The 20,792-nt window shown below is 56.1% G+C and overlaps 4 protein-coding genes across 4 annotated transcripts; 2 read left to right on the top strand and 2 right to left on the bottom strand.

Moving 5' to 3' along the window:
• Positions 1-128: 128 nt before the first annotated feature.
• On the top strand, positions 129-1,927 carry PTSG_00859 (uncharacterized protein; the record flags this gene model as incomplete). The annotated part of the gene is made up of 6 exons (XM_004998271.1): positions 129-138; positions 444-552; positions 829-1,003; positions 1,247-1,286; positions 1,392-1,487; positions 1,653-1,927. The coding sequence occupies 6 exons, from the start codon at positions 129-131 to the stop codon at positions 1,925-1,927; spliced, it is 705 nt and encodes a 234-aa protein (XP_004998328.1).
• A 399-nt stretch (positions 1,928-2,326) lies between these two features.
• Positions 2,327-9,878, bottom strand: PTSG_00858 (uncharacterized protein; the record flags this gene model as incomplete). Its single annotated transcript, XM_004998270.1, has 19 exons — positions 2,327-2,672; positions 2,936-3,138; positions 3,288-3,349; positions 3,502-3,562; positions 3,663-3,690; positions 3,930-4,011; positions 4,397-4,478; positions 4,739-4,852; positions 5,035-5,136; positions 5,375-5,419; positions 5,640-5,765; positions 5,996-6,090; positions 6,298-8,224; positions 8,435-8,497; positions 8,674-8,698; positions 8,893-9,032; positions 9,207-9,282; positions 9,438-9,541; positions 9,831-9,878. 19 exons carry the CDS (start codon positions 9,876-9,878, stop codon positions 2,327-2,329), a joined length of 3,729 nt encoding a protein of 1,242 aa, XP_004998327.1.
• Positions 9,879-9,962: 84 nt separating this feature from the next.
• PTSG_00857 (uncharacterized protein) lies at positions 9,963-10,948 on the top strand (the record flags this gene model as incomplete). Its single annotated transcript, XM_004998269.1, has 2 exons — positions 9,963-10,145; positions 10,489-10,948. The coding sequence occupies 2 exons, from the start codon at positions 9,963-9,965 to the stop codon at positions 10,603-10,605; spliced, it is 300 nt and encodes a 99-aa protein (XP_004998326.1). The 3' UTR covers positions 10,606-10,948.
• PTSG_00856 (uncharacterized protein) lies at positions 10,817-20,752 on the bottom strand. The gene is made up of 7 exons (XM_004998268.1): positions 20,675-20,752; positions 20,297-20,346; positions 16,537-20,032; positions 16,252-16,363; positions 15,950-16,070; positions 15,008-15,767; positions 10,817-14,785 (listed from the first exon to the last, which is right to left on the bottom strand). Exons 3-7 carry the CDS (start codon positions 19,978-19,980, stop codon positions 11,264-11,266), a joined length of 7,959 nt encoding a protein of 2,652 aa, XP_004998325.1. The 5' UTR covers positions 19,981-20,032; positions 20,297-20,346; positions 20,675-20,752; the 3' UTR covers positions 10,817-11,263.
• Between the last annotated feature and the right edge of the window lie 40 nt (positions 20,753-20,792).

Here is a 20,792-nt window from a genome sequence, read left to right as displayed (position 1 = left end):
TGTGTTGAGTGGTGTGTGTGTGTGTTGAGTGGTGTGTGGTGAGTGGTGTATGTGTGTGTGTGTGTGTGCAGTGCAGTGTGTGCCGCCTCACGCATGATCGCTACTTTACCCATGCACTCACTTCCCACATGCACATACGTATGTTTGCGATGTAGGTATGATCCACGCTTCCCGCCGCACGCTTTGACATGTATGTCGACACGTGTTTGGCATGCGTTTGTTTGCCCGCACTGGTCTTGTTGTCGCTTTGCGACGCCTGCACTGTTACCGCGTTGTTCGCTCACCGCTACTGGTCACACACACACACACACACACACACACACACACACACACACACCACACATACACACACACGCACACACACACACACACACACACACACACACACCACACATACACACACACGCACACACACACACACACACACACACACACAAAACAAGATGCCAATGTGTTGGACTACTTTGGCCACCCGGACTCCAACCCTTTCTACGAGCGAGAGTCGCTGAACGAACGCCAGAAACAGGAAGGCATTGACCCAGAGCGCCTCAAGTCAGTGTGATGTGCAGTGGAGAGACATAGTGGTGGTAGTGTCGCAGACGGAGATGGCATCCCTCTTTCATGCTTGCTGCTTTGATCTCACTCACACACGCATACTCACACACGCATACTCACTCTCTCACACACACACACACTCACACACACACACTCACACTCACACACTCACACACACTCACACTGTCTCACTCACTCACTCACTCACACACACTCTCACACACACTCACGCATCGGCCTTTGCACGCTTCCCACACAACACATGTGAAACAGGAACTATGAAGGTGTGGAGTACGCGGTTTCCCATGCACAGGACCCTGTGTTGCAAGTCATCCGAAAGCAGCTGACGCAGCGCGGGCGACCACCAAAGCCGCTGGCTTACTATTACGTTGCCCGCGGCAATGCCTTCCAAGCACCAGATGTGTGCTCCGTTGTATCCAGCCGTCTGGTGCGTCCGCCATGGTGGCCCCTGCTTGTTGCCCTTGCACTGCTTGTGTATGTATGTATGTATGTATGTATGTATGTATGTATGTATGTATGTATGTATGTATGTATGTATGTATGTATGTATGTATGTATGTATGTATGTATGTATGTATGTATGTGTGTGAGTATGTGTACGTGTGTGTTTGATTGCGATCAACCATCATCTTATTCAAGACGCGGCACCACGTACCGACCACCACCACAGGCATCCACCATGTTCCACCTGAGGAAAGCATTGTCAATTGGTAAGTTAACATGGTTGGTGTGACTTGATGTGGCGCGAACACACACACACACACACACACACACACACTCTCTCTCTCTCTGCCTTGGATGCGCGGTTGCAACAGCACGGGAACAGGTGGCAAAATCGGAAGACACAGATGCCATCTTCTCTCCCAAATCACACACAGCGAAGGACCCACAACATGACGAGCGATATCGACGTACGTGTGTGTGTGTGTGCACGTGCACTCGCTTGTGTGCTCATGATGTGCCGTGCGAAGCGCAAGCAGACGTTCGCTACTGCCGTTTGTTGCATGACCGCACCTCCACACACCTTCAGCCACCACCTCAACTCCTCCTCCCCCCGCCCTTGCCTCGTTGCACAGCCCCACCAACACTGCGGTCAAGAATGAACATGACATCGGAGCACGTGCTTGACGCGGGCAACAGGGCTGCAATATTGGCACTGGAGCGCATGGTAGGCACGCCCAGCGCACACCAGCAGCATCCCACACACGCGCACAGGCGGGCAAAGGGTGGTGGCACAGCAGCAAAGCGAAGCAGCCAGCAGCAAGCACAGCAGCAACAACAGCAACAACAGCAGAAGAGAGCAAGCGTGGACGATGGAACACAGCCCACGAAGCGAAGCAAACAGATGTGAGGACGATGCGTGGTATGCAGTGCTGTGACGTGACGTGATGTATGTTGAGAAAGGATAGATAACTGCCTGTGCCATGACACTGTTTTGAGCAATGTCTAGTGTGCCTGTGTGTCGAAGTGAATATCGTTCTGAAATGGTTCTGCACTTTGTTACAACTCCGTTTGCAACTGCTCGCCTTTGTCTTGTTGTTGCCGCTGCCGCCGTTGTTGTTATTGTTGTATTATACGTGTGGTGCAACACCGCTGTACACGACCGAGCACACAGAGAAAAGCTGCCACACCACACCACACACACACACACACACACGCACACACACACACACGCACACAAAAACACGCACGCATACACACATGCACGCACACACACACACACAAACACACACACACACACATTGAGGCGTCAGGAATGCAGTGCTGGGAGCGGGATTTGGTACATGTCCTGGTACACATCGCTCAGCGCCGCACGGAAGCAGAGCGCAGCGTTGCGCGTCTTGAACAGCAGCCGCAATCTTCCATCACCATCGCTGACAATCGAAGCACCACCATCTGAATCACCACTGCCGCGGCTGCTGTCACGCAGCCCAGCACGTGCATCAGCATCGTCTTCATCGTCATCATCATCATCCTCAAATGTCATGTCCACCATCACTGGATCGTCATCAGCATCATTAACACCTCCATCGTCGCCGCGCAGGGTTGTGATGTCCAGGCTTGCAACGTGCTCCACAGACACGGACCCAACACGGCTAGTGGGAGCGAGAGGGATAAATGGTGTGAGGTGTATGAGGTGCATGATGGGTGCGTGTGATGTCAGTGTGAGTGCGAACGAGAACCACGTCACTGCGATGACACACACACACACACACACACACAAACACACGCACAGACACACACACACACAGACAGACACACAGACATATACACATGCACACGCAAGCAAGCATTCATTCAAATCCACGTGTCAAGCATTTGAGCCAACAAGCAGATACACGGGTACATGGGCGCTCACGTTAGGGAGAACGTTGCGTGGTTTTCGCGGCAGATGTGGAGCTGGTCACCAGAGAGAACGACGGACACAAAGAGCCACGAGCACACGCGACTGGCATGCAGCCGTGGTGGCGGTGTGGTGATGGCGTGTGCTTTGATGATGGGTCGCGTTGGTGATTGGATGTTGGAGATCCACTCCAACTTGGCCAGCCGATTGCTGGTAGACTGTTGTGCATGCGTGAGAGAGTGTGTGTGGGTATGTGTGTGTGTGTGCATACGCGAGCGAAAGTGAGTGAAGAAAAAACACGCTCAATAGCTCGCCCGCTCGCTCGCTGCTTCTGCCATCAGCCAAGTCTCGCTGGGTGTGACATTACCAGCACGAGTGGTTCGTGGTCAACGGTGCTGATCTCAAAGCAGTGCGGTCGCTCGTCATGCACTGGCAGCGGGACAGATGGAGGGATGACGAGGTGAGGGGGGAGGGATGTGCGTGTGTGTGTGTGTGAACAAGCTGTGGAAGAAGTGGGAAGGACACACCAACATACACACACACACACATACACACACACACTTGACATGCGTGCACCAGACCTGATCTGCAGGTGAATCCTCGTGTTCGTCGCGAAATGGAAAACCGCTGATGTGAATCCTCCTGGTGTGAGCGTGTGTGTAAGAAGTGAAATGAGTGGCGCAACGTGAATTGAACCGAAACGAAATGCACCCATCTAGCATGCATTCCCATCTGTACGTACCTTGGACGTCAGGTGAAGAGCATCTTGCCTACAAGGATGGTTTCGACAGCAGTGCCATGAGTCAACGAATGCGAAACAAAGAACTACAAGGGAAGGGCATTCTGCACACACCCATTGTGCCCCATCCTCCACCATGACATTATTGCCTCCCCCTCACACACACACACACACACACACACACACACACACACACACACACACACACACACACACACACACACACACACACACACCCGCGCCGCAGAACACTGTGAGTGGATGGCGCACCTCAGGCGGACATCAAACGGTTTCCACGTGACGCCGCCGAGAAATCGCTCCCGTTTGCACTGCAGCGTACCCTGATGTTGGACTGCGCCACATATGTCACACGTCGATGGAAATTGGGAGTGAGGGAGGCACTTGAGTGGAGCAATTGTGCGATTTTGTGGAAACCAAACCAAAGGGATGCCACAAGCAAAGCAAATAAGCGCAAACAAACACACACACACACACAAAAAGCAAACAAACAAACAAACAAGCGCAAACAAACACACACACAAAAAAAAAAAACAAACAAACAAACAAACAAACAAACAAACAAACAAACAAACAAACAAACACACACACACACGACGCTGACGATGCAGACGACGTTGACAGTGCAAACAGCGAACGTAGACAGCCGCAAGCAACGGCGGGCAAATAAGCAGCCCGTCACCCTTCTCCTTGGCGTACGCGCGTGATTTTCATCTCACCCTCGTTGTTTGTGATGACGGTCACCGCCTTCGCCTCGCCAGCAGCGTAGCACACAAAATACTGCGGCGACGACAGCGGGATCTGTGCAGCGCAAGCACACACACACACACACACACGTGCGTGTTGGGGTGTGGGGTTAAACGTGAATTTTTTTCGTGTGCGGGCGTGCGAGGGAGCGAGCAGCGTTCGTGTGAAGATTGGCAAACACACACACACACACACACACACACACAATACACAATGCACATTCACACACTCTCTGAACACAACTCGCACACAGCACGCTTAGCCCACATGGACACATGGACACATAAACGGCGTACACATGCACACAAACGAACGTCCAACTGGTCGAAGAGAGAGTGGATGGCACTCTTGCGGTGGGCGTCAGTGGGCTGGACGACGAGTGACGGTGATCGCGTCTGAAGATCAATCATCACGCTGTTCGTGACATCCTGCACACGCACAGGCGTGATGCAATGAGCATGCAAGCACATGTTTTGGTTGGTGTGTGTGTGCGTGCGTGCGTGCGTGCGTGTGTACACATGTATGCATTCAAGCGTGTAAAGATACAACCATATGACAACAAACGCCAACGGGGTGTCATTCACTGGCACGCGGTGTTGTGCGCATTCACCTGGTCACCGGTGATGAGCGTGAGGTGTCGGAGGGACTTGTCGACCTTTGGATTCTTGTAATGCAGCAGGAAGCCCTGTCCACCCATCACAACACCAAACACCTGGAGCGATGTGGCAGCGAATGCAAAACAATGTGCCGTCAGTTCGGGTAAAGTGTATGTGTGTGTGTGTGTGCGTGTGTGTCAGTTAATGTGAGTATGCGTGTTTGTGTGTGTGTGTGTGTGCGTGTGTGTGTGTGTGTGTGTGTGTGTGTATGTTTGTGCAAGCCTGGAAGTGAGGGGGTTTGTTTAAGTGTGCAATCAGGCGCCGCAGTGGCTGTTCTGGCATGACTGCTCACACCTCCAGCACGCTGGGCGAAAACCCGACGAGAATCTCCCCATGACGCTGCGTCAACGCACACACATACGCGCGCACACGTGACAGGAGTGTTCGTGACAAGAAGATGGTTTGAACAGCCCAGAGCGATGTGATGATGGCGACAGCAGTGCAACGTGTTGGACAACTTTCTTCGCCTTTGAACGAGAACAGCACCATACATACACAGACACACACATACACAGACACAGACACACACACAGACACACACACACACACACACACACACAGGGCGCTGCACTGTGGCTGTGGTGTTACCTTTCGGTGTCAGCACGACGACGTACACGCGAACACTAGAGATGACAAAGAGCGCTGGAATCTCGGACCGTGACGCCACCAGTGACACGTGAATCACCTGCAATGACAGTGATGGGTATGTGAGAACATTGAATCATGTGGCGTAAGGCAGGACACGGTAGACGCGAAATGAACGCGCAATATCACGTGTCAACATGAACACACGAAATTGTTATCGGTGTGCTTGCTGCTCTACCATATCACCGATGGATACCTCCGCCATCAAAACACCACAACCATCCAGCAGCAGCAACGACAACAACTTAAACAACGACGACAATAACTGACGCGTTTGAGGTCCTCATCATCAGACTGAAGAATATTCATGCGCGCGAGGAGGAGAAGATCGGATTGCGGCGGTACGTCAAGCCCGCGCTCGCTCCCTGGCAGTCACAGTCGTCGTTGCAGGGGAACAGGAGGAAGAGGAAGAGGTGATGATGATAGATGATGGTGGTGGTGGTGGTGGTGGTGGTGAGAGAAGCACTAACAAGAGCGCAAAGCCTTGTGATCGCGACAGCAACCGGCACAAATCAACCAAGCACACACCCACACACACCCACTCACTCACTCACACACATAATCGATCGCACCTGGAAAGTGTGCACCAAGGGAGGAGGATTGCACGTCCTGACCACCGGACATTGTGTCCACTTGAATGCTGCGCTCTTCTTGTGCCACCTCTGCCGTCTCCTTTGCATCAACTGCCACGTCACTGCCCTCGTCACCAACACTTGTATCAGCATTGCCACCATCGTTTGGTGGCATCGCTGAATCGGTTTCCACTGGTGTGTCCTCGTTACCACCTGCAACGCCCATGCCATCATCCACACCCCCACTCACAACAGCTTGAAGACGCGCGGCAACGCTGATGCCGGTCAGCCCCCCTGCTGCAACACCATCACCATCACCATCATCACCAGCGCTATCATTCATGCGAGATGGCACCTCATGGTGATGTCTCTCTTCCTTCAGCGGTGTGGATTCGCGTACGACTTCTGCAAGCCAGCCACCACCTTCTCTTCCCTCTTCTTGCCCCCTCTCAACAGCATCATCACCAGCATCAGCAGCATCACCACCTTCACCAATGTTCATGTCACTGGCCCTCCCCTGCTCGATGCCCTGCGCCTCGCTGGCGTCCGGACCATCACCATTACCCGCGCCATCGTCGACTTCCGGTTGTTGCTCCTGTGCAGCCGAATGCTGTGTCTGCTGTGCTGTCGTTGCTGGTGGTGGTGAGGGTGGTGAAGGTGGTAATGCAGATGGTGCCTGTTCTGGTGGCGGCGATTGTGAGCTCTCATCCTTCATCTCTTCGCCACCACCCTCCAACCGCGGTTGTTGTTGTTGTTGTTGTTGTTGTTGTTGTTGTTGTTGTTGTTGTTGTTGTTGTTGTTGTTGTTGTTGTTGTTGTTGAGTAGCATCTGCAGTCTCCTTGGCAGCATCCACACTCCCCTCCACTGCCACGGCAGCTACTCCGACATTCGACTCCACACCATCAGCACCATCCTTCTCTTGTGCGTCTTGTTCTTCCTTTCCTTGTCCTCGATTCATCGGATGGCCCTGAGTGTCAGCAGCACCACCAGTTGCAGGTGCACCTGCCTCATCCTCGCCGTGCTTGTCGTCATTGTCACTGCGATCGCCGTTGTGCTTGGCATCAGTAGCAACTCCATTCCCGCTCACTTCAGTGGCCATAGGTGCGACAGCAACTGGTGCCACCACAGCCTCCTCCTTCCTCTCGACAGCATCCCGAGTATCGGTGGTGGTCGCCATGGAACCAGCACCATCGTTGTTATGGTGCGCACGAATGTCATCGTCTACGTTGTCGTCGTGCAGTTGCAGTTGCGTTGTGGTGGCATGCGTGCCGCCTTCCGTGACCGCACCGCTCTTTCCTTCCCCTGCTGCTTCGGTGCTGCCCTGCTGTTGTGGGATGGTCTCACTCACCATTGCACCGCCATCACCTTCTTTTTGTTTTGCCTCCCCATCATCCTTCTCCGACGCTGGGTCCTCCTCAAATACACCAACAGCACCAATGGAAGTGTCGGCGTCGGCATCATCATCATCACCAGCACCAACGCCAACTGCGTGCTTCTCGCCAACATCAACATCATCAACATCAGGAGCAACATCAGTATCATCACCATCATCGTGCCCCAACTCGCTACCCACGACATCCACTGCTTGCGCGGCCTTTCTGCTCTCCTTTGCTTTCGTCCTGCTCTTCTTCTTCGCTTTCGCTTTCGTCTTCACCTTGGGCTTGGGCTTGGGCTTGGCCTTTGTGTGCTTCATCACAGACACAACACCTCCCTGCTCCAAGGCAACGCGGTGTGTTGTTGCTGCTGCAACAGATGTTGTGCTTGAGCTTGAGCTCGCTGGTGCGTTCAGGCCACCGTCGCCGTGCTGGCTATATTCAGCGGCTGACATCGATGGCTGCCAACTTGCTGTTGCTGTTGTTGATGCTGACGGAAGAGCACGTGTCACCTGCACGCCTGCGCCCTTGATTGGATCAAATTCAGCCACATCCTGCGCTCACACGAATGTGTGTGTGTGTGCATGTGTGTGTGCATGTATGTGTGCGTGCATGTATGTGTGTGTGAGTGAGTGCTTTGGAGGCAGGTGTGTGCGTGTGTGTGAGCGTGCAAAACATCAAACATGTATGCGCATGCTGCCTCTGTTGCGATGGCCACGCGTGCCATCTGCAATAACGTACACAGCCGCATCACGAGCACTCACGAGATCGAGGCTGAACCGCATCTGCTCCAAACCGGACAGCAGCATCGTCACCACGCCCATCTCCTGTCCACAGTCAACAGTCCACGGCACGCGAGCCAGTGAGCAGGCAGCGTCGTCGAGGGCAAAGCAGAAACGTCAGGGGCACACGGATGCCCAGAACCGTGGCTGGATATGCAGCCGCACGCGCAGGCACACATGTACACACATGAGCACACACACACACACACACATGCGCACACCTCTGCTCGCAGCAGGAAGGCGTAGCTGTGTTGGCGATGAAGACACACACAACATCACCATCAACCGATGAAACAGGAGAGCAGTGGAAAAGACAGTCATGAGGAGTATGTTAGTCATAAGGGCAAATCAAGGGGTTGATTCATGAGCAGGCACACGCACACGCACACGCACACGCACACGCACACGCACACGCACATGCACACGCGTGCATGACGCACCGTTCGTAGATCTTGTGGAGCACAGCTGGGTCACTGAGGAAGTTGTTGAAGTAGCTCTCAAGCAGGGCTTCATTGAGAGCCAGCCGAATCCAGGCGCGGCACCGGCCCTTGCGTGTCTTGACATGCTGCAGCCCCTTGAGCTGTTAACAAGCAAGCAACCAAATACAAGCAAAAGCGCGGTGTGTGAGTGTGCGAGTGTGCGAGTGTGTGAGTGTGAGTGTGTGAGTGAGTGTGAGTGTGTGTTTTTCGGAGCGGGATATCGTTGGAGCGAGAGAACATGCCGGTTGCGCTTGTGTATGTGCGTAGGCATGTACCTCTTCGATGACGCCCTTGTGTGAGTAGTGCTTGATCAGCTTCCAATATGAGTCCTTGGCATACTTTTTCTGCAGCCTGTGCATGGGTTGTGTGTGTGTGTGCACAAGGTCAACCCGTACGCCCACTCATCACTCACGCACACAGACACACACAGGCAGACACACAGAGACACACAGACACACACAAACACACAGACACACACACACACTCACACACACACACGCACGCACCCGTGCTCGAGGAGGCGATCAATCTGCACGCACAGGCAGGATGCTGCGGTGCTGGAGGAATCAAACACAATGACGCCACCTTGATTGGCAAACGACACTTGCAACTGCAGTCGCGAGCGCACGTGGGTATGCATGCATGTATGTTACACGGCAGAGAGTGAGGCGAACAGCGCTACAGCTGTGGCACATGGACAAGCACAAAGAGAGAGAGAGAGAGAGAGAGAGAGAGAGAGAGAGAGAGAGAGAGAGAGAGAGAGAGAGAGAGAGAGAGAGAGAGAGAGAGACTGCACACACACACACAGCAGCAGCAGCAGCAGCAACATGCTGCTTGCTTGGATCAAGCAGGCAACAGACACTGGCTCTGTCACCGACCACAACACATTCATCACTCACCTCTTTGGTTGCGCGCTGCACTTCGCTCAGGATCTCATCAAAGTCCATGCTGTTTGATTTTGAGACACCATAAATAACCAACACCCAATACAGACCACAATACACACACACACCGCGACACATACGACAGCGATGGACGTTGTAGGCAAGCAGCTGATGAAGGCGCAGGCCAAGTCGATCAAGACTGACCTGTTTGGGGACGATGATCGCACCCCAGACTCAAAGTCATCGCGAGAGGCCGTGAAGAAGGAGAAGGAGCGCCGCAAGCACGAAGAACAGGCCCGTGCTGAACGCCAAGCACAGCGACGGTCGGTGGTGGCGCCGATCACGAAAGAGACAGAGAGGACAGAGGGGCACTCTTTCAGGGGAATGTACTTGATTCTCATTCACACAACGTACATCATCAGCACCACCCACACAAGCAAACACACACACACACACACACACACACACACACACAAACACAAACACACATACAAGCAAACACACACACCAACAAACACACACACACACGAAACTAACACTAGCAAACACACACGCACACAGGCGAGCAGATAGAATCTGAACGTACACACACACGCGCACAAACATACAACCTCCCGCATGTGGGGCGCATCTCGTTGTGCTCTTCGGGTGTTTGGCCACCGGGGAAAAAAAGGACCGACAGCGTCAGCAAGGACTATTGAAAGTTCAGGCATCGCCCCAAGGGACCAGGCCAGAAGAAGGACGCGACAAGGCGCTCAAGCTGATGACAAGAGCAGGACGCAAGGACTGACAAGTCCAAACAAAAGGATGCCCCAAAACAAGACACTGCGTCTGTCTTGATCGTGCGCGCACGGCTGTTTGCATGGTCTTCCTTCCTTCCGACCTCTATCCTCTCCACCTGCTGTCATGTTACAATGACACAAATGCTGTTATTTCCTGTCTCCTTACTTTCTTTGCGCCCACCCGCACATGGCGCTGTTGCTTGAAGACCATAATGGCTGCTTGCTTCTTGAAGAAGCGGCGATATCAAATCAGCACGCTTCATGGTTGTGTTGTATATTCTTTTTCCTTCTTGCAGGTGCAAGCCCCTCATGACTAGTCGAGTGAACCGAAAACAAACGAAAGGAAAGGCAAAAGAGATGGGGCATAGTAGGACGGACACACACACACATACACACACACACACACACATACACACACACACACATACACACACACACACATACACACACACACCACAATCTCTCACACGGACACATTGACGCACATACACTCACGCATACAACAAAGTGAAGTTGAACAGCGTGGATTGTGCTCAGCACAACCCAAGCAAACGCGCGCACACAAACACACACAAACACACACGTGCCAGACACCGCAATCCAAGCGATGTTGGTTGATTATGCAAAATGGTGAGTGAGGAAGAGGCCACAAACTTCTGTGCAGCGTCATACATCCGTCACTTGCGAGAAATCGGCGCCTTCCACAGTTAGCGTCACTGGCAGATGCTGATGCTCTTGTTGCTCTGGCTGCTGAACTGGTTGCGAAGGTGGTGGCTGTTGCGCAGAGGAACCATCATCATCATCATCATCATCATCATCATCATCATCATCATCATCATCATCATCATCATCATCATCATCATCATCATCATCATCATCATCATCATCATCATCATCATCGTCGTCGTCGCTGCTGCCGCTGGCGAGGGTCGGCACAGTGAGTTCAATGGTGCCCTCATCTCCCACACCACCCAGCATGGCATCACCATCCTCCTCTTCATCGCCACCGTCAGCGTCCTCTCCATTCTCCAGCAGCATACCCATGCCATCAAGCATGCCGCTGCTATCAATCACCACTTGCTCCCCGCCCCCATCAGAATCAGAGTCATCACCATCACTGTCATCATCACCATCACTGTCATCACCACGGTCGTTGTGCTGGTCGCGGTCTGGCTCACTCGCTGTTGTCGCTGCCTCCCACGTGCTCATGCGGCTCAGTCCGCTGTCGCTCACACTTCCACCGCGGCCGTCCCGCGCACCGTCGCCAGTCACGCCCGCAGCACCCGTGGCATCCCCATTGGTCGTACTACCATCACCACCAACACCACTGGTATCACCATTGGTGGCAGCGACAGCCGCAAGCAGCGGTTTCAGAGCTGCTGGCGCAACTGTCGCCTCTGCTGTTGGCGCTGCTGTCGTCATCACCGGCGCTGCTGCTGTTGGTGGTGCACATGCTGTTGTTGTGGCGGTCGCATCTGCGGGCGGGGCGACGGTGGCCACGCTGCTGGGGGCGTTGCCCGCATCCACGTCCACAACACCTTCCGAGTGGCGAAGCGGCGACGTGACAGCAGGCCGCCGATCAGAGCCCGTGCTCACCAAGCTGTTGCGCACACTTGGGATCGTTGTGCCACCAGTACCGCTGCTGCCGTCGTGGCTGCCATCCAGCCCCTGCGACGCAAGGCTCATCTGCGTTGATCGTCGCGACACGTGCGGCGACGGCGGTGCACGGTGGTGCACAACCAGCGACGCGTCAATGTCCTGGTCAATGGAGTTGGACCGGTTATCCGGTGCACGTGGCGCAAGGGCGTGCGAGGATCCACGTGGTGATTGCAGTGATGACAGCGATTCAAGCGACGACGCCAAGTTGGCCGTGGCGCTGTTTGTGGGCGGCACCTGTTGCTGCTGCTGTGGCTGTTGTTGTGGCTGTTGTTGTGGCAGCTCTTGTTGCAGCTCTTGTTGCGCCCCCAAGGCATCAGATGTCGCTGCACCAGCACCGTTTGTGTTCGTTGCCATACTGGGTTCATCAGCATCACGCTGCTTGTCAGGATGGTCATCGACATTCACATCCTGCTGATGATCCACCGCATCTGCCTCCGCCACTGGCGACAGCTCGTCAATCAGCACCTCAACAGCGCCAGCGTGATCTGAGTCATCATCTGCCCCCGCTGCTTCATCGCCGTCATCTTCTTCGCCCCTGCGGTCTTCATCGGCGTCACCATCCTCGGCGTCGCCTTCACCGTCGCTGCCGCCATCATCGCCAACTGGGCTGCTGGGCTGCGGCTGCTGTTGCACCTCGGTTGCGCCCGCGTGGTCGTCACTGTCGTCTTGACCGCCACCGCCACCGCCATCAGCATCAGCGCCGCCGTTGCTCGGTGGCGGTGAGGTCATGCCCTGGAAGAGATTCGCCAAGCTCGATGGTGTCTTTGAAACCGCGGGTTGTTGTGTCGTACCCTCTTCAGCCCCTTGCGCCTGTCCTTGCGCTTGCCTTTGCCCTTGTTCTTGCTGCTGCTGGTCGTCGTCTTGTGCGCTGCCGGCTTCGCCCGCTTGCTCGCCCTGCCCTGCGCCGTCCTGGTCAGACCCCTGCTGCTGCTGCATCATAAACTGGTGCAGCTCCATAACCGTTGGTCGCGCTGCCTCGGCCGGCGGCTCCTGTGCTCCAATCTCCGCCCCCTCCGAGACGGGCACGCCCACGGGCTCCCGCCGCCGCCGCCGCAGGAACGACGGCAGCCCGTGCCGTGACACGTCGCGCACTGCCTCCACAATCCGCTCCTTCGTGCACACGCCAACCAGCCGCCCATACTCGAGCACCACCGCGTAGTGCGTGTGCAGCATGGACAGCGTGTACACCAGCTCCGGCAGGGGCGTCTGCCGCAGCACCTGGAACGGGGCAGGGTTCACGGGAACGTTCTCAAAGTCAAACAGGTCGATGCGCCTGGACTTGAGCTGCTGCATAAACCCGCGCTGATACACGGTGCCGTACTGCTGCCGGATCAGCTGCGTGTACGACCGCACCGTGCCCTGCCTCGCCTTGGACGGCACGAGCGACGAGATCCACCCCGCACCACGCGTCGTGGTGCCCGGCTGCTTCTGCCCGCCACGCGGCTGCCCATTCTGCTGCTGCGTTTGCGACGTGGAGTTGTCGTCGTCATCACCGTCATTATCCTCCTCCACCTGGATCACCGTCGACTGCTGGGCAAACTTAACGCGGGGGCCCGTGCGTCGCTTCTTGCTCTGCCGCTCTCCGAGTGCTTCTTGCATCATTTTGCTCAGGCACGTGTGGTAGGCGGCGGCCAGCTCTTCGCGGTTCATCGTGCCAAGCAGCAGCATGCTCTCTGTCGTGTCCACCAGCATAATCAGCTGGTTGAATGGCGGGAAGTTGGTCAGCACGACCCGCTGCAACTCTCCAAGCGTCGTGAACCGCGGCAGCACAGGCAACACGCGCTCGGGCATGCGCAGCCGCGAATGCGTCTTGATCTTCCGGCGAACAGCATCGGATTGCGTCATGCGCAGACTGTCCACGGTGGACACGCCATCCAGCGAGGAGGGCTTCGGTACCTGCCCTGGCTGCTCTGCTGGCTGCTGCTGCTGCTCCTCCTCCTCCTCTGCTTGCTCTTCCCCTTGTTGCCCCTGCTGCTGCTGCTGGGCGTTGCTGCTGGCGACGGCGATGACCGAAGGGCGAGACGCAGACCCGCGTGCCTCTGCGCTCGGTTGTTGCTGCTGCTGATCCTCATCTTCGCCTGTTCCGCCGCTCTGTTGTGAGCGTTCGTCCTCACCATCGTCATCATCATCACTGTCTTCGCGTACACGGGAGCGCCTGGCACTCCCATTCACGCGCGCACTCGCGGCTGCTCGCTCCTCCGAACCTTCCACAGGCGTGTCGGTATCATTCCCAGAATCGTCAGACGAGTCGCCCTCGCCATCACCATCACCATCACCATCACCATCGTCGTCGTCGCCATCGTCGTCGTCGCCATCGTCATCGTCCACCAGCTTGTGCATGACCTGCCCCGCCGTCAGCTGGAACGCGGCGTCTGCGCGGATGGTGGGCAGGTACGGCCAGTCCCCGAGCGACAATATCGAGTCGTACACGTTGAGCGTGAACAGGTTGCCAACCACAATGGCCAGGCCAACAGCGGCAAGAAGCGGCACAATCATCGCCACAGAACCAACCGCCTCCATCAGGATCACCTGCAAGCAACAAGGGGTGCGTAAGCAGTTGGATGAGTGCGTTGCAGCAGAGTTAAACGGGCGTAGATGACATCGGACCAGCAACGAAGCTGTGGCAAAAACAACATAATCAAAACCCAGCAACAACTGCTTCAACAAGGCACAAGCAACAACTGCTTAAACAAAGCACCACCATCACCGCCGCCGTCACCACACATCGCGCAAGTCTTCAGCAGCCCGTACCGCTGTGGACACGGTGCGCGTGACGCCTGCGCCGAGAGCAGCTGCGCCAACAAGGGCGTAGCCTGCGGGAACAATGTCGTACGCGGGGAACCACGACACCATGGCCTCGCCGCACAGCCGACCCCACCCGGCGCCAACAGCCAGCACAGGCAGGAAGAGGCCAGCGGGGATGGTGAGCGTCGTGGAGAGCGCAGAGAGGAGGAAAATCACCAGCCCGTAGATGAAGAGGGATGTGAACACGTGCGTCTCTGCTGTCCAGTGGGCATGCAGGTCTGTGGCCACGGTGCCGTTGGTCGGCGTGAGCGGGCCTGTCGTGAAGAGATCCTGCACAGACTCGCGCAGGGGCACCTGCAGGTACTCGCCCGCCGTAAACGTGACGACGGCGGTGACGGTAGCCGCAACAACGAGCATCGTGTCCACAAACACGGGCCGCTCGATGACAAGGAATGGCGCAAGCTCGCTGCGGCGCAGACGAAGCAGGGCGTGCTGCAGCGCCACAAACGCGGCGCCAATCAGCCCGCCCATCACGCCCATGAGCGCAAACGCAACCATCTCGCCCTTCTCAAAGGAGCCCAGCTCAAGGTCCGCCGTCCAGAAGTTGTAGCCGTCCTGGCTGATGAAGAACACGGCAAGGGTGCCCGCAGCAACAGCGACAAACGACTTCCAGTAGTTGCTCGTCTCGTACGACACGGATGTCACCTCCACGCTGAACAATATGCCGCCAATAGGCGCCCGCACAGCAGAGGCAACGCCGACAGCACTGTCGCGTCGTGTATGCACATGTGTTTATGCGTTGCGTGTGTTGCGTGAGTGAGTGTGTGTGCGTGTGTGTGCGTGGGTTGTAGGAGATCGCAAACGCATGCACACGACCAACATCAAACACGCCAACACCAAGTTGCCAGCCCTAGCAACTGCCTACCCCGCTCCACCACTATCACGTACGCTGCGGCTGCGTAGAGTTGGAGCATGAGTGGAGCGCTTGTGCGGAGGTGAATGAACACAGGCAAGCGCGTGAGCTTGGACGCCAACGCCGTCGCAATGTGAACAAAGGGGCCTTCCTTGCCTGCAAAATTCGGGGGGGGGGGAGGATATGGGAAAGACGCGTCAAAGAGAGAGGCCATCAAGGGGGTGGGTGGGAGCAACAAGGCAATGATGACAATGACTGTTACAGGCAATAAAAGCGTGTCGGACCGCAGCGTTGAGACACACACACACACACACGCACAAACGTACACACAACACACCGACAAAGAGGCCGCTGCCGAGGGCGAGGGTGAGGCCGACGGCTTTGGAGATGAGCGTCTTCAGCTCAAGATAGCTCGGAATGGGGATCCCGCTCAGAATAATCTTCAGTTGCTGTTACGCGCAAGAAGAGTGGGCAATGACAAACGGCGCGTGAGGAAATGACTCACCGCGGACAACAAGAGGAAGCTCCTGTCATAGACACACAAACAAACAAACACACAAACAAACAAACAAACAAACAAACAAACAAACACAAACAAACAAACAAACAAACAAACACGTACCGGGATGCCTGAGCCGCGGGCCGCTGCGCGATGCTTCTTGCTGCTGACGTAATAGGTGACCAGCATGGCAGTGAGCGCAAACAGCAGCACAATCAGCACCCAGAGGAAGAAGCGGGTGCCGTAGGGCAGGTCCAACGACATCACGCCGAGCCGCGCATCAACAATCTTCGTGCCAATATACTCCACAGCAAAGTCGAGCACGGCGGAGAGCAGGCCCAACAGCAGTAGGAATGAGGGTGTCCCCAGCTTGCGGTGGTGGCTGCTGAGGTATATCGCCTCCTCTGATGTGGCCAAGTGTCCGTTGGAGCGCACGTCGTCCAGGTACTTGATCTTACCCGACCGCAGCTTCACCGCCTCCCGCTGCCGGTCCAGCATCATGCGCGCCCCATCCCGCAGCTCCCGCACATATCCGCCGCGCAGCGTGGCCATGTACGAGTACTGCCCGCCGTCGTCAAACGAGCTCAGCCCGCGGTGGTCGAGGTCTGGCCGGTCGCGACGTCGCGTTGTGCGCGGACGGCGCCGCCCTGCTCCACTCCCCTGCAGGCCATCGCCACCGCCACCACCACCACCATCGCCGCTGTCATCAATACCGCTAGCCGCTGTTGCTGTTGCTGGCGATGCTGTGGTGGCAGAAGCTGTTTGGTTGCCCACGCTTGAGCTCGCGCTCATGCTTGCGCTGTTGCTGTAGGACGAACTGCAGCTGCTGGTGCCACTCACGCTCAGGCCCGACGTGGACGAACCAACGCTCACGCTGTCAACAGACCCTTCCAGCTTGCCCTGAGCACCGGGTACGGTGAGCAGGTTGCCGTCGCTCGTCACGGGTGCAGGTGCTGCTTCTGGCTCAATGGCCTCCGCCTCCCGCACCTCAAACGCAGGGATGGTCGTCGGCGTCGTCGGCGTCGCTGGCGTTGTTGGTCGCCCCTCCCCTGACTGTTGTTGTTGTTGTTGTTGTTGTTGTTGTTGTTGTTGTTGTTGTTGTTGTTGTTGTTGTTGTTGTTGTTGTTGTTGTGGTGGTGGTGGGGGTGTGCCATTGATAGGGGCAGCAGCGCCCACAGGAACCGCCATCTCAACAAGTTGGCCATTCTCAAGCACTTGCTGCACGCTGTGTAGCTGCTGCTGCTGCTGCTGCTGCTGCTGCTGTCCTGGAATAAGAGTTGCAGCTGCGGGTGATGTGCGGGCGGGGCGGAAGGAGGCTGGGGACGTGGCTGTGCGGTGTGGTGTGCGCCGTGACAGCGGCGACGTTGGCCCCGAGCGCGACTTGAGAATCGATTTCTTGGGCCGCTGCGTCAGCAGCACCTCCGCAGAGTGGCGGTGTGCACGGAACCGCGGGCTGTGGAACTCGTTGTACTCGTCTCCGGCCACCACCTCCGTTGACCACCCACCATCGCCGCGCCCATCGTACGCCACGCTGCTGTCGTCCTGGTTTGCGTCATAGCGAGCGCTGTAGCGGTCATCATCGCTGCCACCACCGCCACCACCAGCGAGGGTGCCGTTGCTGTGGTGGCGGCGGAGGTGCCGCTTGAGTGCTTGTGCAGCAGCATCACCAGCACTCGCGTCCGGTCTGGTGTCATCGCTGTCAGACCCCGAACCGCGCAATGCATTGCCTTCGCTGTCGATCACGGTTGGTAGCGATGTTGAGAGGCGGGCACGACGCCGAGGAGCGCCGTCGCTGTCGCCTGGAGACTTGTCGTTGCTGCTGCGAAGGATACCGCGTGTTGGGCTGCGCACTTGCACGCTCGCACGCGGCGATATGGCAATGCGCACCCCTTGGTCTTGGTCTTGTTGTTGTTGTTGTTGTTGTTGTTGTTGTTGTTGTTGTTGTTGTTGTTGTTGTTGTTGTTGTTGTTGTTGTTGGTCGTCTATTACGTTCTTGGGTTTCAAATCAGAGTGCACATCCTGGTTCTGTTCCACATCAACAATCACTCTGCGTGATTCCCTGTTCTCGCCGTCCACCGGTTCCTCGTGCTTCCTGACATCACCACCACCAACATCGCCGTCACCCCTCGCTTCATCAGCACCGTTCTTGTCAGCCTCTTCACCACTGTCGTCGCCACCACCACCATCACCACTGCCATCGCCACCATCACCATCGCCACCATCACCATCATCATCATCATCGCCATCATCCAAGCCTGTGAGGTCACAAATCATGCTGTCGTCGATGGTGATGGGCAGGACCATAGTCCGTGTCATACGTTGTTGTTGTTGTTGTTGTTGTTGTTGTTGTTGTTGTTGTTGTTGTTGTTGTTGTTGTTGTTGTTGTTGTTGTTGTTGTTGTTGTTGTTGTTGGTCGTCTATTACGTTCTTGGGTTTCAAATCAGAGTGCACATCCTGGTTCTGTTCCACATCAACAATCACTCTGCGTGATTCCCTGTTCTCGCCGTCCACCGGTTCCTCGTGCTTCCTGACATCACCACCACCAACATCGCCGTCACCCCTCGCTTCATCAGCACCGTTCTTGTCAGCCTCTTCACCACTGTCGTCGCCACCACCACCATCACCACTGCCATCGCCACCATCACCATCGCCACCATCACCATCATCATCATCATCGCCATCATCCAAGCCTGTGAGGTCACAAATCATGCTGTCGTCGATGGTGAAATCAACGGCAACAGAGGCCTCTCCTCCACCATCATCGTCGTCGCTGTCGTCATCTGTGCTGCTGCCGCTCCCTGCATCAGATGATGACGATGATGGTGATGACGAGTCGGGGTCTGTCGACGCGTGCGTGTTCGGTGTCTCCGCCTCGCCATCCTCACCATTACCACCACCTTCGCCGGCGTTATAGTTGCTGGCGTTGGTGGCGTTGTCTCCATGTTCGGGTGTCTCGGCTGGCCTGCGAGAGGGCTCCACGGTGTGCTGTGCACTTGCACCCGTGCGTTGTTGGTCTTGCTGCTGTTGTCCCTGCTGTTGTTGTTGTCGGTGGTGGTCGTGGTCGTCGTGGTGCCCATTTGCATTCGCTGCCTTGCCGGCGTCATCGTCCTCGCCGCCCTCCATCCCGTCATCCGCCGCGTCAGACAGCACATGCACACCGGAGGTGTCAATGTGGGAGTGCACACGCTGCTGCTGCTGCTGCTGCGGGTGGGACGTGGCAATGGCATGCGGGACGTTGTCGTGGGTTGTATCGTGGTGGGTTGTATTGTGTGGTGCTGATTCGGTGTCGTGTGCAGTGTCGGAGCACGCGCCACCACGTGTTCCCTGGAGGGGCGCTGCCTCGGCTGGTGGAGCCGTAGAGCTGCTGTTGGAGCTCCCAGGGTTGACAACGGTGGACTGAGACGGAGGGGTGACGGAAGGCTGGGCGGTGGCAGGGGTGGCGCCGGTGCTGTCTTCGAGTCGCGGGTGTGGTGTTGCTAGTGGCGACTGGTCGAGAGAGGCCGGCGCGTGGCGTTGCGCTTGAGAAGGGGCGTGAGGGCTTGCAGGGGTGTGCTGCTCATCAGCCATTCACTGTGGTGTGTCGAACGTATTGTGTTTGTCTGTATGTTTGTGTGCCTGTCTATGTGTGTGTGTGTGTGCGTGCGTGCGTGCGTACGTGCGTGCGTGCGTGTGTGTGTGTGTATGTGTGAGCGTGTGTGAGTGCGTACATGAGTGTCAGGGAAGAAGTGGTGCCATGAGTGCTCGACAGAGTGTGCATGTGTGAGTGGTTGTTCAAAACAGTTGAACTGTGAGTGCTGACAATCGCTCGACAAGGCGAGTCTCGACACTACGGAGGTTGTTTGGATGGGTGTGTATTGTTTGAGGAGCACGCATGCAAGTATACCTGTCTTGCTTGAAAGTGAAATAAGAAAATGATTCAAAGGCAGTCGGTACCTGTAGCGTGTGATATGAGCGAAGAGGGCAACCAATGGTGTGTGTGTGTGTGTGTGTGTGTGTGTGTGCATTGGGGTGAGTGGTGACAACGTGATGGTGCATGCAATGTAAGACGACAGCAGCTCATTGTGCCACAAGCAATGCGACGAGCATGTGATGTGGCGCTGTCTCAAGTGACTTGAGTGACAGCCTCGGTTGCACGGTGGGCACACACACACGCACACACACACACACAGTGTAGCAGCTGCACGTGAGCAGGGGGGCAGAAGAAGCAAGAGCAGCCACGCAGAGGTGGTGGTGCTGGTGCTGGTGAGACTTTCAAACGCACCACGACGCGAGCTCGCAGGCAGAAGAAACGTGCAGAAAGCGCAAAAAGACAAAGAGAGGTGGCGGATTTGTGCGTGCAGAAGAAGCAAAAATGCACACACACAAACAAAGCCACACAC

This window comes from Salpingoeca rosetta (genome assembly GCF_000188695.1).
Source record: "Salpingoeca rosetta unplaced genomic scaffold supercont1.2, whole genome shotgun sequence".
NCBI classification, from domain to species: Eukaryota; class Choanoflagellata; order Craspedida; family Salpingoecidae; genus Salpingoeca; species Salpingoeca rosetta.
Note: the sequence above shows the minus strand (reverse complement) of the source record. Positions and strands in the feature narration are given on the sequence as shown.

Coding starts and splice junctions, on each gene's coding strand:
- PTSG_00856 (XM_004998268.1), bottom strand. CDS start 19,980: ATGGCTGATGAGCAGCACACCCCTGCAAGCCCTCACGCCCCTTCTCAA. Junction 16,364..16,536: donor CCCGCGGCTCAGGCATCCCG/GTACGTGTTTGT, acceptor TGCGCGTAACAG/CAACTGAAGATTATTCTGAG. Junction 16,071..16,251: donor CGGCAGCGGCCTCTTTGTCG/GTGTGTTGTGTG, acceptor CGAATTTTGCAG/GCAAGGAAGGCCCCTTTGTT.